The following is a 15,538-nucleotide window of genomic DNA, read 5'->3' as shown; positions in this document are numbered from 1 at the left end:
CCAATAACTTAAGAACTTTCATAGTAATTTAGATCTTGAGGAAGAAAAAAATACTTTGCTTAAATTCTTACTAGTCATCTTCTGAGAAAAAGAGCCATCAAATTATTTTATGCAAAAGACTTTTTACCCTTTCGATTATAGTTTTTTTTAGGTTTTCAATGACACTTCTGGGATTTTTTTTTTGTATTTTCAATTACTTATGTAGTAAGATGAATTGTGTTTTCAACTTGGTGCAGTTTTTTTTGTTAACGTCTTAATTGAGGCATAGATATTAAAAACAAAATATTTGGGGGAGGAGGTATTGGCATATTGTTTAGGGTGTGGAAGGGGTCTGAATTGCCAAAAATGTGCATTTATAGATGGGTGTTTCCAATTTTTTGTAAAGAGGGTCACTTGGGACAACGTTAGTCCCACGGTGGGACGGTCCCAGACTCCCACTACTATCTTCCCTGTTACAATCCATAGTTAATACAAAATATATATAAATCTTGAATTTCTATAGATTTATGAACTATTATTATTTATTATGGCTATATTATGTCAGTGACTAGTTTTTCTTTTTCTTTTAGAGGAACTGGTTGAAATTGTACTATAATCCTTCTGCAATCGCAAGATCTGTTGTCCAGCTTACAAACTCTAAGACACCTTCAGAGATTCTTGAAGCAAAAGTAAAAGCTGGGCAACTCGAGCATGATGAATACCAGCAGAAAGTTGCAAACGCCCTTACGAATGTTCATAACGTTATTAGGAGCTATGAACCTCCAAGTCCAAGGTTATTTTCAAAATGGTTAAAATTATCAAGGAGGAAAAATATAGTAAAAGGATTATATATCTGGGGAGCTGTTGGTGGTGGCAAAACAATGTTGATGGATATGTTCCATGATTGTGTTCCTACACAACAGAAGACGAGGGTTCATTTTCACAAATTTATGCTTGACGTCCATAAAAGGATTCACAAGGTTAAAACTGACATTGGAAAAGATTTTTCATCAACCAAGCCCCAAATATATGATCCTATACCTCCAGTAGCAGAAGAAATCACAAGAGAAACTTGGTTGATATGCTTAGATGAGTTTCAGGTAATAGTTTATTATTTCGTTATCTCTCCCCACTCCTCTTAAGCAATTTCCAATGATTTCCTCCAGATTTTTTTTTTTTTTTTTTTTTTTTTTTTTTTTTTTTTTTTTTTTTTTACAAAGCATGAGAAATGTGAAAATATCTTTTTCAGTTCCAAAATAGCACATTACTTTGTGTTTACTTAGTGCTTTTACGAAGATCAAAAGGCGCTTTATCCTCTTTAGTTATAACTAGGGGTTGGTCTAAAAGTATTTGAGGTTGAAATCACTTCTGGATGTCCCTGAAATTAGCCTTTAACTTAAGCTGAAGATCAACAATTAAGAGTATCCTTTGGTGACCATAAAAAAGAAGCCTGAAGTTGGCTTTAAGAATTTGAGCTTTCTCCTCATCTGCAAAATACTACTTGGTTTGTTTTCACAGTCTTTTAACATTTATGCTAGGTATATTTTTAACGCAATTTGTTATTTTGACTGTGTAACATTTAGTTATGATGTAGAATTTTATTTACTGCTTCTTATTGCATTTTTTCATTTTTATTTGATTTTCTTGTGCTTTTATTTAGGTCATCGATTTAGGTTTATTACCTTAACGAATCAATTTTTGCGGATGAAATGGTTTTACTGTCATTTCAAGGAAATAAAATTTACTTTCATTAATTTTTTTTAGGGGGAGGGGGTTCCATTACTGCCCATGTCTCCCAATATAAAAATTGCTTTCCTCCCTTGCAAAATGAGAAAAGTATGTTTGAGTTCATTTAAATTTGTGTTCTTTATTCTGCTACATAACTAGAACATTATAGACCCCAAATAAACTATCATCATATACCACTTTCTCTCCATTCTGACAGTGCCATTCTTGTATATTGTACTCCGTCTTGTCACTCCCTGTACGTTTACTAGTGGGTCACTCATTATCTGCACCGTTTACCATTTCATTAATGGTAATTAAATAAAAAAAAAAAAAGTTTTTCCAAATGAAAGTAAGGAGCAACATTTATACTTTAAACGAATGGAAATAATTTCGTGCAGGGGGGGGAGGGTGCCCCCTCCTCAATGCCTCGCTTTTTACGCTAAAGTTTGACCTTTTGTTCCAATTATTTAAGAATGACTACTGAAACACAAAGGCCGTTTAGATAGAATAATGAGCATTTTTAAAAGCTCTAAAAAACTTTAGTGTAAAGAGCGATGTATTGAGGAGAGACCAACCCTTCTCATATACGTAATAATTTATGTTCGTTTTAAGTTTTAATGTTGCTCCTTACTTTAAGTTGAAAAAACCTGTTCTTTTTTCAATTTTAATTCCTGATGATTTTTTAAACAATGCCGGAAAATCCGGTTCCCCCTCCTTGGAAAATTTCCTTTCCCCACGAAAATTCCTCCATGGTAAGATCCTCAGCGTAAGCGACCCCCCCACTGTGATCAGCCGACTCTGGAAAAAAAGGGGCAGGGGGATCTAGCTGCCCTCCAATATTTTTGGTCGCTTAAAAAGGGCACTAGAACTTGGATTTCCGATCAAATGAGCCCTCTTCCAATCTTCCAGGATCCCTGGTTCGATGAGATCACCCCTGGGAAAACCAAACAAATAAACACACATCCGTGATCTTGCTTCTGGCAAAAAAAAAAGCAAAAAAGTTTCTAAACAGTAGCTTGAAATATGGAAATAATTGAAAAAATCTGATATGCTGAATCTGATGGTATAATTTTCAGTAAGATCACTTGATATTTTTTTTTTTAAAGGTAAATCTTATCAAGCTTGTAACTTTTAATGGGTAGCATTAAACTTGGTGAATTTTATATATTTTAAATAAGCATCAAAATTCGATTCTTTTGGTGTATCCATTGTTATCAAGACTCTATCTCTTAGAGTTTCGGCTACTATTGAGCCGTGTCGCTCCTTACTTAAAGTTCGTTACGACGAACTGTTTGACCAGACTGCTAAAATAGTGACTAAAGTGAACTTTCAAATTGTAGGTTACAGACATAGGAGATGCAATGGTTCTCAAAAGATTGTTTGCTATGCTGTTTGAAAATGGAGCCGTTATTGTAGCTACTAGCAATCGGCCACCAGATGATCTCTACAAAAATGGATTGCAGCGTTCAAATTTTTTACCCTTTATTCCAATGCTGAAGAAGCACTGCGATGTTATTTGCTTAGATTCTGGAGTAGATTATAGACAGAAAGGATCTTCAGGAAACCATAAAGTATTTTTTGTGTGAGTAGTATGGTTAGATTGAGTATTAGTCTATAAAATGGCATTATTTGGAAAAATCAAATTGCTGGGAATGTAGCTTTGCAAATATTTATCGGTAATTATCGTTTGCCTCGCTTCAGACCTACCATTAAGTGGTTTCTTCGTGTGTTGTTATATTTTGGATAATCTGGTAAAAAAAAAGATAAGTACAAGAAGATGTTATTTGTTTTATTTACTCTTGTATTTTAGTGATCTTGATCATATGGTTTAGATTAAAAATATATTTTTCAAAAGTTTAAATATTAGAAGTTATATCTCTATTGTATATATCCAACAAAATAAAATAGAGAAACTGATAAATCGTGGATTGATTCGCTGAAATACTACCTTATTTGTCATTAGGAAAAGAATGTAAGAAGTATAAGAAGAAAAATAATTATGAAGGATAAAACAGTAGAAAGTTTAAAATAAGATGAATTGGAAATAATTACAAAGGAAGCTGAATATGAGAACGTATAAGAATATAGAATGAAAAGAAAACTAAGGTTTTAAAAGAATTTAAAACTTAGAAAATCCTTAAAAATACTGTCATACATCATTGTGAGCATCAAAAAATATGCCTTTGTGCATGGTTATTATTGTGTTAACTTATTATTTTAGTAGCTAAAATAAGTCTGAATCTTTTTTTACGGCAAAAGGATAATAGAAAGGCTGATTTTTTTGTAATTTGTGCTTCGTTGCGTGCATGATAAATGAAAATTAGTGGAATATAAATTTTCTTCTCCCTGTAGTCGTTTGTGCTCAAATATTTTTTTTCAAATTTTTCAAATTTTGTGCTCAAATTTTTTTCAACTGAAAGCAAGGAGCAGCATTAAAACTTAATGTTAACAGAAATTATTCCTTATGTGAGGGAGGTTGTCCACTCCTCAACACCTCGCTCGTTATGCTGAAGCTTTTTAGTGTACTCAAAAAGTGTGTTATTCTTGAGTATCAGCAGTGGTTCTTATTGAGGACTTAATTCAGGGCAAATGTGAACACTTAGTCAAAATTACGAACATGAACCTTCGAGACAGATAAATTAGGAGAACAACAGACGCGATCTATGTTAGTATGGCTCCCAGAAGGATGAATGTAGGAAAATGAACATCACTTATTTGCTGTCCTTAGCTCAGGCAAAGACTCAAAAACCATTTCAGACAGAAGGTTTGAATTCAGTATCGACAATGACAAATCCTCAATGGCAACCAATCAATAACCAAGAGATAGCGTAGATTCCAATACTTGACAAAACACTACAAGTCTTGGTAAACTTCAAGTGCCTGAACCAGTTTATGTCCACAAAAGAATACACATTTATAAGTACTAAAGCGGTAATTTGAACGGCCAAAAGATTTTCATCATTGCGGAAGAGGTACGGTTTCATGGATGAAAAAGAACTATTTTTTGAAATACAGGCGAGGAAGGAGACAACTGGAAAATTTCACAAGGATACAATGAAGTTTTTTTGTAGGGGTGGGTGGTGCGGTTAGTAGTTTGTGATTAGTAGTTTGGTTAGTAGTAATACCAGGAAGGATATAAAACTGGGATGAGGTGTGAAAAGCATATAATAAAACTGTTAGTACAATCCCGAGCAATGTTGGGCTTTTTCCACTAGTTCGGTATAAAATCCGCCAGAACCACTACTATCTTCATCGGTTGGCTCTACCGGGGCATATCCTGCATATCATTGATACCCTGAAGTTTTTGTCACCCAGTTAAACTGGATAGTTTCTAAGCTAATTATAAAGTTATTGATTTGTTTTTCAATGAGGATGAGTCATGTGAGCAGTTCGTGGTTAGAATCACATAGACCGTGGTTTGAAGCCCCAATCCAACAATTTCTCTTTTCTTACATATGTAATTCAAACCACGAATTGCTCACATGACTCATCCAAAAGAAAAAATGGTTGAATTGGGGCTTTCCTGGACAATATGTATGTTTTGCAGCTGGTGTATGTTTATGGTCTTCCAGCAGATTAGGGCATAAAAGGATATAAAACAAATTTGTATAGCTTTTTTTTTAATCTTCTGCATATGAAAGTTATTGAACGTATAACAGAAGTGCTTTGCCTGGAATAATTTAATATATCTTTTTAGAAAAGGTGAAGATGACACAGAACAGGGGATTGCTAGAATATTCAAGTTACTAGCAGCTAAGGAAACTGACTTTGTGCGGTCTAGAACATTGACCTATGGAGGAAGACATGTAACTTATAACGATACTTGCGGACGAATCTTAAGTTCAAATTTTGAAGAACTTTGTAATCGAGTAAGTTTTTCTTTATTTCTTTTAGCATATCAATCCGAAACAAAAGTTTTTTTTTTCTTATACTTAAATTTCACATAAGTAAAGATCTTAAACAAAACTCAATCAGGCTCTTAGTAATCGATTACAAAAAGAAGAATAAGAACATATAAGGATATAAATGCAATAAAAGATGAAACGAAATATTGGGCAAACGGAGATGTAGTGTCCATGTATCTTAGTAGTTAAACTTATTAAAAATTCCCTTTTGCGCAAAATTTTTTTTTGAGATTTTCAAGTGCTTTAAACAGTACTTATTTTGACTGATAATTGACTGATGGTCAAGTTTTGTTGAATTTCTAATAAAAGGCTGCACTTCGAATATTTTTGTGGAAAATACCAATTGCTGAACAATTTTGTTTTTCAAATACTTTGTCATATGTTTTTGAGACCCTATGACGTAGGATTTCAGTTTAAGGGCTCTATAACCTAAAAATGTGTTTACCCTAGTCCCATTGCCTCAGTAATTTTTTTTTTTTTCAGGATGAATAAGAACACACATAGTCCTGCAGTAAAATTAGAAATCTTTTCTTTTCATCGTTTCTGACCATTTCTATACAAGTTCTTATTGTTGTTTGGAATCCCTTTCTCCCCTTCCCCCAAAGGTAAATTCCAAAAAATCTACTAAAATAGTCAAATTGTAATGTTTTTTTTATGTTTTATTACTTAGTTTGAATGCCTTCTATAATGGAAATGTTTCTACAAATGAAATTGGAGGAAAAACGACGATAAATTGAGAAGAAAAAAAAATGATAAAAGAGAATATAAAATAATTGTCTTTAAAAGTCACTTCCATATTTAATAATAAATTGAGGGAAGGTAACTAAAGAAAAGGCAAGCAGGATCATAAAATTAAATGGATTCTACAAACGCTTTGTTGGGGGCTATACCCTATAGAATTGTCATGAATGCGTCTTACTTATTGTTGTAGCTTCATTAGGATTATCGTACTTACATTCTGGCTCCAAAATCTCTTATTATAAGAGGGTATTATCATGTACTTACTTATTTTCAGCATATGTTTTTGTCTGTTTTCAACATCCGTCCTGTACTATAGGGAATACTCTTGTGAAAAGCAAATAAAAACTGTTAGTTTCTATACTAAAAGTGAGTGTTTGTTACTGGAACTGAACTTCCATAAAATAGCACACTGAAATCTGTTTCCCGTTTTCAAGGTTTATGTGCCTTGTGAAACGTCCGGTTTCCAGACAAGCATGCAGCTGTAACTTGCATCGAAATGATAATGCACTTATATCATTGGACTCATTAGTGTTAGATCTATTTATTGAGCCAGAATTATGGCATTATCTAGACTTTTTCTCAGGGCATGAACAAAATTTGCAAAAAAAAAATACAAATTTATCATTTTTTTACTATTTTAAATCAATTTTTAACTTATTTTTCAGATATCAAAGTAAATTCCAAAAATACAATTTGACAGATGGATAAAGTTGAATCTCAGATTTTAAATGATAGCAGAATTGTCTTCTTGAGTTGAAACTTTAAATCGTGGACTGCAGAAAAATTACATACAAAAGATATGTACAGAAAATATAAGCCTAACAAGGCTTAGATCTGCAGTAAAAACAAAATAATATGCCGACATAAATTTTATATTCAGCCTATCCCAACAATAAAAAATTACTCACTTAGCTATGTTCCTTTTCCATCGGTGTATAAAATTTGACTTTCTCTCTGTTGAACACCATTGAGCGGGTATTTGAATTTTTATTTTCTTATTTTTTTTTTTTTATTATTATGACTTTCAATCGATTTTGTTTTGTTTTTCTCTCTGTTCACTGCCCTGGTGCAATAATTTACGAAGTTTAGATTTATGATAAATTTGGATGTTTTAAATGAAGAAGCTAAAGTTTAGCTATTTAGGAAAGCTTTTAAACCTTTTAATGTATAACTTTAAAGTCATTTTTCTTTGGGTCCCAGATTTGTGCGTAAGGACTGTTTTAAATTTTCTTGACTTGGAGTTTCCTTTGTTTCAGAAAAACAAATTTTAAAGAACTACGTTTTTTAATTTAATGTAAAAAGTTGCTTTAGAAAATGTTTCTGTGCGGTTAAATTTTTACTTTTTCATGAGTCTGAAACAAAAGCCACGGATAGTGGAAAAAATACCACCTCGTTTTAGAACTATGGGATGAATGATTTCGAACAAAAACTACTAGCTTTACATTTAAAACTAATTTATGGTGCTTTATATGCGAAACTCATCAGTAGTCATTGACTGACTATTAAAGGTGATTCATATATACTCTTAAATTAGTATATCATCTGAGAAGCTAGTTTTAAAGGCCAGCGATACCGGTTAAAATAGTACAAGCAATAAGGATAATAATTAGACGGACAATTATCAAAGAAATTGACATTTGGATAAAGAAGGAGGCCACAGTCTCTATACGAGGGCATAATATGGAGTGAAACTAGAGGAGTTTCTTCAGTCGCTTCCTTGCAAGCAGCCTATCAAAGTGTTCACCACGCCAGATGGTCACATTGGCATTTCGACAAAGGTATAGTATTCACTAAAACAGGAGTGCTTGAAATAATTACATATAGAGGCATGACTTTCCAAGGAGACAATACTGGTATTAGATAGGAATTTTTTAGTGTTTGATAAAAGATGTTAAACTTTGATACGGTTTTAACTCTAAAATCTTGAGATATCAGTGAGACCCGGACCTCAATGCCGTCCCCATCCCTTTGCGTGCGGGTAGATGTATTAATTGTATTGACTAAAAATTGATGCAGAACAAATATATCGCACAAAGAACAAAATACCCTTTTCCCTTGATATCATTTTCAGGGTCAGGATACCTGTAAGTTTAGGACCAATCAGACGTCTATCAAACTATTGAGCGTTGGTAGGAAAACGGGAGGTTTGTTTTCATTCTTAAGTTAAAATCTTTGATTTCAACATGAACTTTATAGTTTTTCATTCTTTCGTTTTCTTTTCTAGCCTTTAGGAGCCATTGATTATATTCAACTAGCCCAAGTCTTTCACACGATTATTATTCGAGATGTTCCGAAATTGAATCTGAGACTCAAATCACAAGCGAGGCGTTTAATTACTTTAATTGATACTCTCTATGACTATAGGGTTCGGTTAGTGCTCTCTACTGAAGCTCCACTAAATCAACTATTTACAAGGGAAAAAGCAGACCATGATCATAGCCATTTCCTGGAAGACCTGGATTTAAAGGTAACTTTTTTGCGACAAATCAGTGTATAAATGATTTTTTTCCAGTTTCGTACTCGATTTAAAGGACTCATTTTGTAATATTGTTTCTTGTTTTAAAGTCTTCTCGGGACTTCGGGTGTGTTAAATCAAAACCATTTCAGAAAAACCACATATAATTCCAAATTTTGCGCTTTTTATATATTTTTCAGGATATAGTTAGCTACACCCATTAGCCTCGTCTCTGGGTACCCTTCCTCGAAGCAAATGGACAAAACCCAAGAAAATAGAGTAGACATTACTCCCGATGCATTATTATACAAAAATTAAGTTTTAAGATGAAGAGGGGGTTTAGGAAGTGAGAATAAGGAGTTTAGTTATCAATAACACCTAAAATAACCGTAAATTATCCTGTTTACGGGGGGGGGTCACCACTTCTTCACGCTAGAGTTTGATAAAAAATTTTGGTGCATCAAAAAGAAATGCTCTAATACAAGAGCTAAAAAGTTATTTTCAATCACAACACCTCGAAAATCAAAGGGCTGATTTATTCGCATTTGTTTTAAACAGTATAATTTTAGGTTCAAATGTTTTAAAAAGAAATCAGAAAATAAAAATAAAGCGATTGTAATTACAGGGCTGCCACAAAGTTTCTAAAATCGAGTGAAAGTCCTATTGGTCCCTTAAATTGATAAAGATCCCTAAAGTTCCTTTTCTTGCTTTGGTTTTAAGCTCTGTATCCTGAAGGCTACCAATACGTATGAGTATACGGTTTTCAGAAGTTTTGTTTCTATTGATATTCTTGGAACTTGTTTTGGCTTGTCTTAGAAAGACAAAAAGTTTTTGTTACATAGGCTACAGTGTTACTGTCTGGACAGAACAGACATACTAGTCACGACAAGGAGTGACCCCCTTTACCTCTGGAGTCAATAGGCTGGGAGGCAGGAAGGGTTGGCTTTGTTAAATACCTAGAATACTCTTCTGGGTGTCACTTTGTTGCACACAGAGGAAAAAAAAAAATATAAGAGAATGGCTCAAAGTGCAAAATACGAAGGATGCGGTGTTAAAACCAGGTTTCTCGTTCGATTTTGAGCTTACATACATTTCATGAACTGTCGCCCTTTTTTATTTGCATACATTTCTGGTAATAGCCTATATATTTTTCTACTAACTTCTTTTCTTTTTTTTAATTCTGGGGTTTGAAGTTTCTGTTTGAATTAGAATAGGAAAGTGTAAATTCTGGGAGACTTGTCTCGAAGAGAAAAATGCGACGGGACAACAAAGGAAAAAGTGGTATAGAGCCGTTCCGGGAGATCTGTTCTTTTTCTACTGTTCTATCTGCAATACATCGCTTGTCTGTCATAAGAGCTCCTACGCTTTACTGCAGAACGCCAGTACTGCTGAACATAAGAATAATGTTACCATGTAGTTAACGCCGAATCAGCTTCATCCCTCAGCAGCATCTTACATGGAGAGTAGTGAACTGGCAAAATTGTACATGCAACTAGGTGCATCCATAGTGCGGGATGAATCAGTAGTTACAGAAATTACATTGGCTCTGAAGATGATTGTGTCTGACTATTCTGGGAAATTCCAGACGGAATAGCAGATGTATATGGAAAAATGTTTCTAGATACAGTGGTCAAAACTTTTCCTTCGGGTGAACTAAGTTCGCTTATTTTTATCCGAAGCTTTTGGACCCTATATCTGGAAGATAACCCTTGATTGAGTCGGCAGAAAGCAGTTGTGTAAAGTGTTAACTTTTCTCCATCCCAATGAAGTTTCAAAGCCAGTTTCTGCTCACAGTTTGTTATATGTTGTCAGGAAGTTACCCATCGCGACGCAAAAGATATGTTAATTAGCGAGTTTAAGCTAGTCCAGTTAACCGAACTTCCATCAGAGTAAAGGAGGATCGACGACAAGTAGAACAACGTGATCCAGGGAGAAAAATATCCAAAATTGTCTGAGACCTTTAAAAAATGCTTTGACCATTTCACACGGTTCTGCCAGCATTTAGCGGGGTTTTTCCCTTTCCGGGAAATTTCTCAGCGAAGAAAGAAAACTTTTTGTGATAGATAGGTTAGGCAGATTTGGAGGATGTGCGCAAAATGTTGGTGTCACTGAAGACTATAAAACTGGCCAAATCCGCTAGAAAGAGCTATGATTTGTACCTATAGCAGGAAAAAGCCTTGAAAGAGAAAACTGAGAAAGAGTGGCAGGATTTGGAGGCAAGAGAACGGCTGAGAGAGCAGCAGCTCGCTAAAACCTTTTTGAAAAGACAGACAATAGAGACTCTCGAAAAACTTCTCAAATAAAAAAAAGAAGCGCTTGGTTTCAAGGAACAGGCCGCAGACTAGCTACTGAAGGAAGGTCATAACCTGCTCAAAAAAGGGCACTGAAAAGAAGGACATGGTCGAGATATACAGCTAGCGCAGGCTATGATAGATGGGAATCAAAGAACCAGGTGATTCTGAGGTGATCTGTTTCTTAATTATCACTTGGCCTCTGATCATGGAGAGATGTCGACAAATGTTCATTCCTTTTTCTTTTTTTTTTTCTTAGTCAAGTGTCATTCGCTGTCGCTTCACTACTTTTTCTTTCAAAATCTTTCTGAAAAATGAGTTTTGGGGTCCATTTTGTATCCAGAATGGTCCCTAGAGAAGTTTTCCACTAAAAGAGGTCTCTAAGTTCCTATTTTTCACCACTTTAACCTGTGGCAGCCCTGTACTTACCAACAGGCTATATTTATTATACTTTAAATTTCTTTAAGGAAAGCACTATTCAAACTTCGTGTAAAGATTTGGGGTTTGAGAGGTTTTATTTTCCGCCCTCATATATAGGCTAATTTGTGTTCATTTTAAGTTTTAATATCACTTTTTACTTTCATTTGAAGAAATTTGTTTTCATTTATTTAAATCTGCAATAAGAGAAAGAGGATATCCATACATTTTACACTTAATAGCAAAATTTTGAATAAGTACGGGTAAAGAGAGCAAAGTGAAATAAGTTTCGGCAAAAGCTTGCGTCGTTTCTATTTTGAACTGGGACAAGCTCAGACTGACTTCTTCCTCTCGATTTCTTAACATGCCAATACAGTATTTTACTATTATGCGGTCTAGCTGCATCTTCCAGAGCCTCAACAATTTTTTTTTTTTCAGAATCTCCATTTCATACCTTTGTAATACATACCTTAACGCCTCCTCTACTTCCCTTACTTTTGTCTTATTCCCATGTGATCTAGCACCCAAAAACTGCTTGTACAAACCTTTTCTTTCTTCAGCCAATCTTAAACCGTTTTCGCTAGTATTCCTAGCACCTTCTGCTACTTCAGAAGCTAGTTTTGTAAAATTGTTGTATTTGTCAAGTTTAAAAGTCTCGTGTTTTTTCAAATTTAAAAGTCGTTGTATTTGACGTATTTTACATTGTCAAATTTAAAGTCTCAATTTTCATATTCAACTGTTCCTGGAAAGTTTCTCTCAAATTCTCATCCGAATTCCATCAGCGTCATAACTGCCCGGAAGGCTAAATTTCAGATGTATATTATTTTTGGTAGCATTGTCTTGTGTTTCAACCTTTCTGTGAGAAAGAGAGCAATCCAAAAAGTGATAGCCTTCATTAAAGAGAAACGTCATTTTTGGAGGATGGGGGGGGGGGCTAAATCTAGTTAAAACGATTCATGAAATGTGTGCCAGAAAAATCAACTCTACCTGAAAGGGTTGTCTTTCACCGTTTTCATTCCCAGAATCCTTTCACTCGCCTCCCGCTAAAAAAAAGGGTTAACCATCGTTTTGAAGTTTGTTTTTCTAAGGGCCAGCTCAAGTGTTCTCTTCTACGAGGTATTAAGGGTTTTGTCACTTGAAATCAGTAGAAAAAGTTGACCTTACCTAAGCTGTAACTACATTGAAATGTGGGCAACAGTGATTTGACTGTAACTACATTGAAATGTGGGCAACAATCATTTGATTCAGATCAGAGACCTGGGATGCACAAGATACTGTTCGTGATTTATGAGCCCCCTCTACGGAATCTAGACGCCATCTGCAACCTGTATATATATCGTTTCAACCTAATCATTTTTTTCGTAAAAGTGTAAGAAAGTGAATATAACAATCTGAACATGAAGAATGATTTTGTTCGTATTGGAAGTATTTTCAGAGGCTTCGTCGTAATAGCCATTTTCGTCAGCAAAACTTATAGACAAATCAGGCTGCTTATGTAGTTATGACTTTAATAGTAACTCCAGCCAAATATCAAAGCCAGTATGATCCCTTTTATATCATATATGGATGCTATTTTGAAGCTAGAAATGTCAAGTAAATAGGATTTTGAAATGATCTCTTGTTCTTTGTATCTATTGTAATTTGTCACTATCTATATAGCTTTGTCCTTTAAATTTAATTAAATAAAAAAAACAAGTTTTTTAGCTGAAAGTAAGGAGCGACGTTAAAACTTAAAACGAACAGAAATTATTCCGTATATGAAAGGGACTGTCCCCTCCTCAACGCCTTGCTCTTTACGCTAAATTTAGACTCTTTCTCACACCTTTTTTCTTAAAACAATAAAAAACTTTAGCGTAGAGTGAGGCGTTGAGGAAAGCCCTTTCATATACAGGATAATTTCTGTTCGTTTTAAGCTTTAGCTCCTTACTTTCAGTTTAAAAAACTTGTTTTTTATTTAATTTTTGAACGTTTCTGAATTAATGCAGGTTTTTATTTTGGCTCACCGTACATGCATAATTAAAATAAAATTTGCATATTCATTTTACTTTTATTTGGTTAAATGGCTTTCTCGAAAGTTTTTGAATTTTATTTACGAACGTTTTTATTAGTAATAAATATACGTAACTTATCAATGAACTTACGTAACGAAATTCTATATTCATGTATTTTTAATACGTATATTAAGGGGTTTGGCCCCTAGTCAATACCTCGCTCTTTACGCTGAAGTTCGAATTTTGTTCCAGTTCTTTAAAAATGACCCCTTAATCACAAAGGTCATTAATTAGAATAAATAGCTCTTATGAAAGTACTAAAAAATCTTTGGCTTAAAGAGCAAGGTATTGACTTGAAGGAAGGCCCAATCATATACGTAATAATTTCTGTTCGTTTTAAGTTTTGATCTCCTTACTTTCAGCTGAAATTTTTTTTTTATTTAATTTCTGATCTTTTTTTAAATAATGCTGGGAAATCCGGCAATCCTTTCATAGCAATGTCCCTTCCCCCATGAAAACTTCCTCCATGAAAAGATCCTCCCACATAACCCCCGATCCCCCCTCCACAACCAGTAAAAATCCCCCCTTAAAACGTCTGTATACTTCCCAATAACAAATACTATATGTAAACATTGGGTAAAGTTCATAACCTTCAGCCCTTCCCCCGGAGACTTTGGGGAATTAAGTCATCCTAAAAGACATAGTTGTCATATTTTCGACCATGCTGAACAAAATGGCTATCTCAAAATTTTGATCTGATGACTTTGGGAAAAAATGAGCGTGGAAGGGGGCCTAGTTGCCCTCCATTTTTTAGTCACTTAAAAAGGGCACTAGAACTTTTAATTTCCGTTTGAATGAGCCTTCTCACGATATTCTTGGACCACTGGGTCGATACGATCGCCTCTGGGAAAAAAAAAAAAAAAAAAACGAAAAAACACGCATCCGTGATGTTTCTTCTGGCAAAAAAATACAAAATTCCACAGTTTTGCAGATAGTAGCTTTAAACCTCTACAGTATGGTGCTCTGATACGCTGAATCTGATTGGGTGATTTTCATTAAGGTTCTATAACTTTTAGGGGGTGTTTCCCCCTTTATTCGAAAATCAGGCAAATTTTTTCAGGCGCTTAACTTTTGATGGGTAGAACTAAACTTGATGAAACTTATATATTTGAAATGAGCATTAACATCTGATGCTTTTGCAATTGGTATCAAAATTACATTTTTTAGAGTTTCGGTTATTATTGAGCCGGGTCGCTCTTTACTTACAGTTCGTTACCACGAACTGTTTGATTCAATTTTTATCCGTGCAAAGCAAGTACTTAAGTAAGTTTTAGCTGATGACATGTTCTGCCTGATGTAAAAATAATGTTGTTCTTATTTCATTTATTTTTTTTTTACTCACTGAGTTTGCAAATTTCTTGTGGATTGTTGCCAGAAAAAAAACAGAAGTTGTTCTTCCTCTTTACCCATCTTTTTTAAACATCAATGAGGATTGACATGAAAATTAATAAAAAAGGGAAGCTTGATAATATTTCATAATCCTTATTACTTATAACCTAAATTTTTATTTTTTTTATGTGTCGATAAAGTATTTTTTTTTCTTATTTTTCAGAATGACGAGAATAAGTCTAGCATCTTTTCTGGGGAAGAAGAAGTATTTGCTTTCGATAGAACTCTCTCAAGATTGACACAAATGCAAACCACTGAATATTGGGAGTCATGGGAACAAAGCTTCTGAAAGTTAGTTATTTTGAATATATGATGTTTTATTTTTATTGAATCAAGAATAGTTTTCAAAATACAGCCTATAATTTCTATGTTGTTTTTGGCAGGATTTTGTTTTATTTTTTTGCTAATGCTGTTCTTTGAAATATTGTGGTCAGAAGGACGGTAGTGTTGTTTTGCCACATACGCTGCTGTTGTTTTGCTACTCTGCCACATCGAAGAAAGATGACCCCAAACCATCTAGTCTTTCCCTTCTTTTTATGAGAAAAATCTGAACGGTTAAAACTACGTTATATATGTATATAC

At 34.1% G+C, this 15,538-nt stretch overlaps 1 protein-coding gene across 1 annotated transcript in view; it reads left to right on the top strand.

Moving 5' to 3' along the window:
* Positions 1–15,318, top strand: part of LOC148955213 (putative ATPase N2B) — a 31,104-nt gene extending 15,786 nt beyond the window's left edge. Inside the window, exons 2-6 of the mRNA XM_089108106.1 lie at positions 570–1,079; positions 3,048–3,289; positions 5,405–5,576; positions 8,578–8,820; positions 15,120–15,318. Of these exons, the coding sequence (XP_088964232.1) occupies positions 570–1,079; positions 3,048–3,289; positions 5,405–5,576; positions 8,578–8,820; positions 15,120–15,245 (1,293 nt within the window). The 3' untranslated portion in view covers positions 15,246–15,318. The remainder of the gene's footprint in view (positions 1–569; positions 1,080–3,047; positions 3,290–5,404; positions 5,577–8,577; positions 8,821–15,119) is intronic.
* Positions 15,319–15,538: the final 220 nt, after the last annotated feature.

This window comes from Artemia sp. Qi Xiang Cuo, chromosome 2 (assembly GCF_049724085.1).
Source record: "Artemia sp. Qi Xiang Cuo chromosome 2, ASM4972408v1, whole genome shotgun sequence".
Lineage (NCBI taxonomy): Eukaryota > Metazoa > Arthropoda > Branchiopoda > Anostraca > Artemiidae > Artemia > Artemia sp. Qi Xiang Cuo.
Note: the sequence above shows the minus strand (reverse complement) of the source record. Positions and strands in the feature narration are given on the sequence as shown.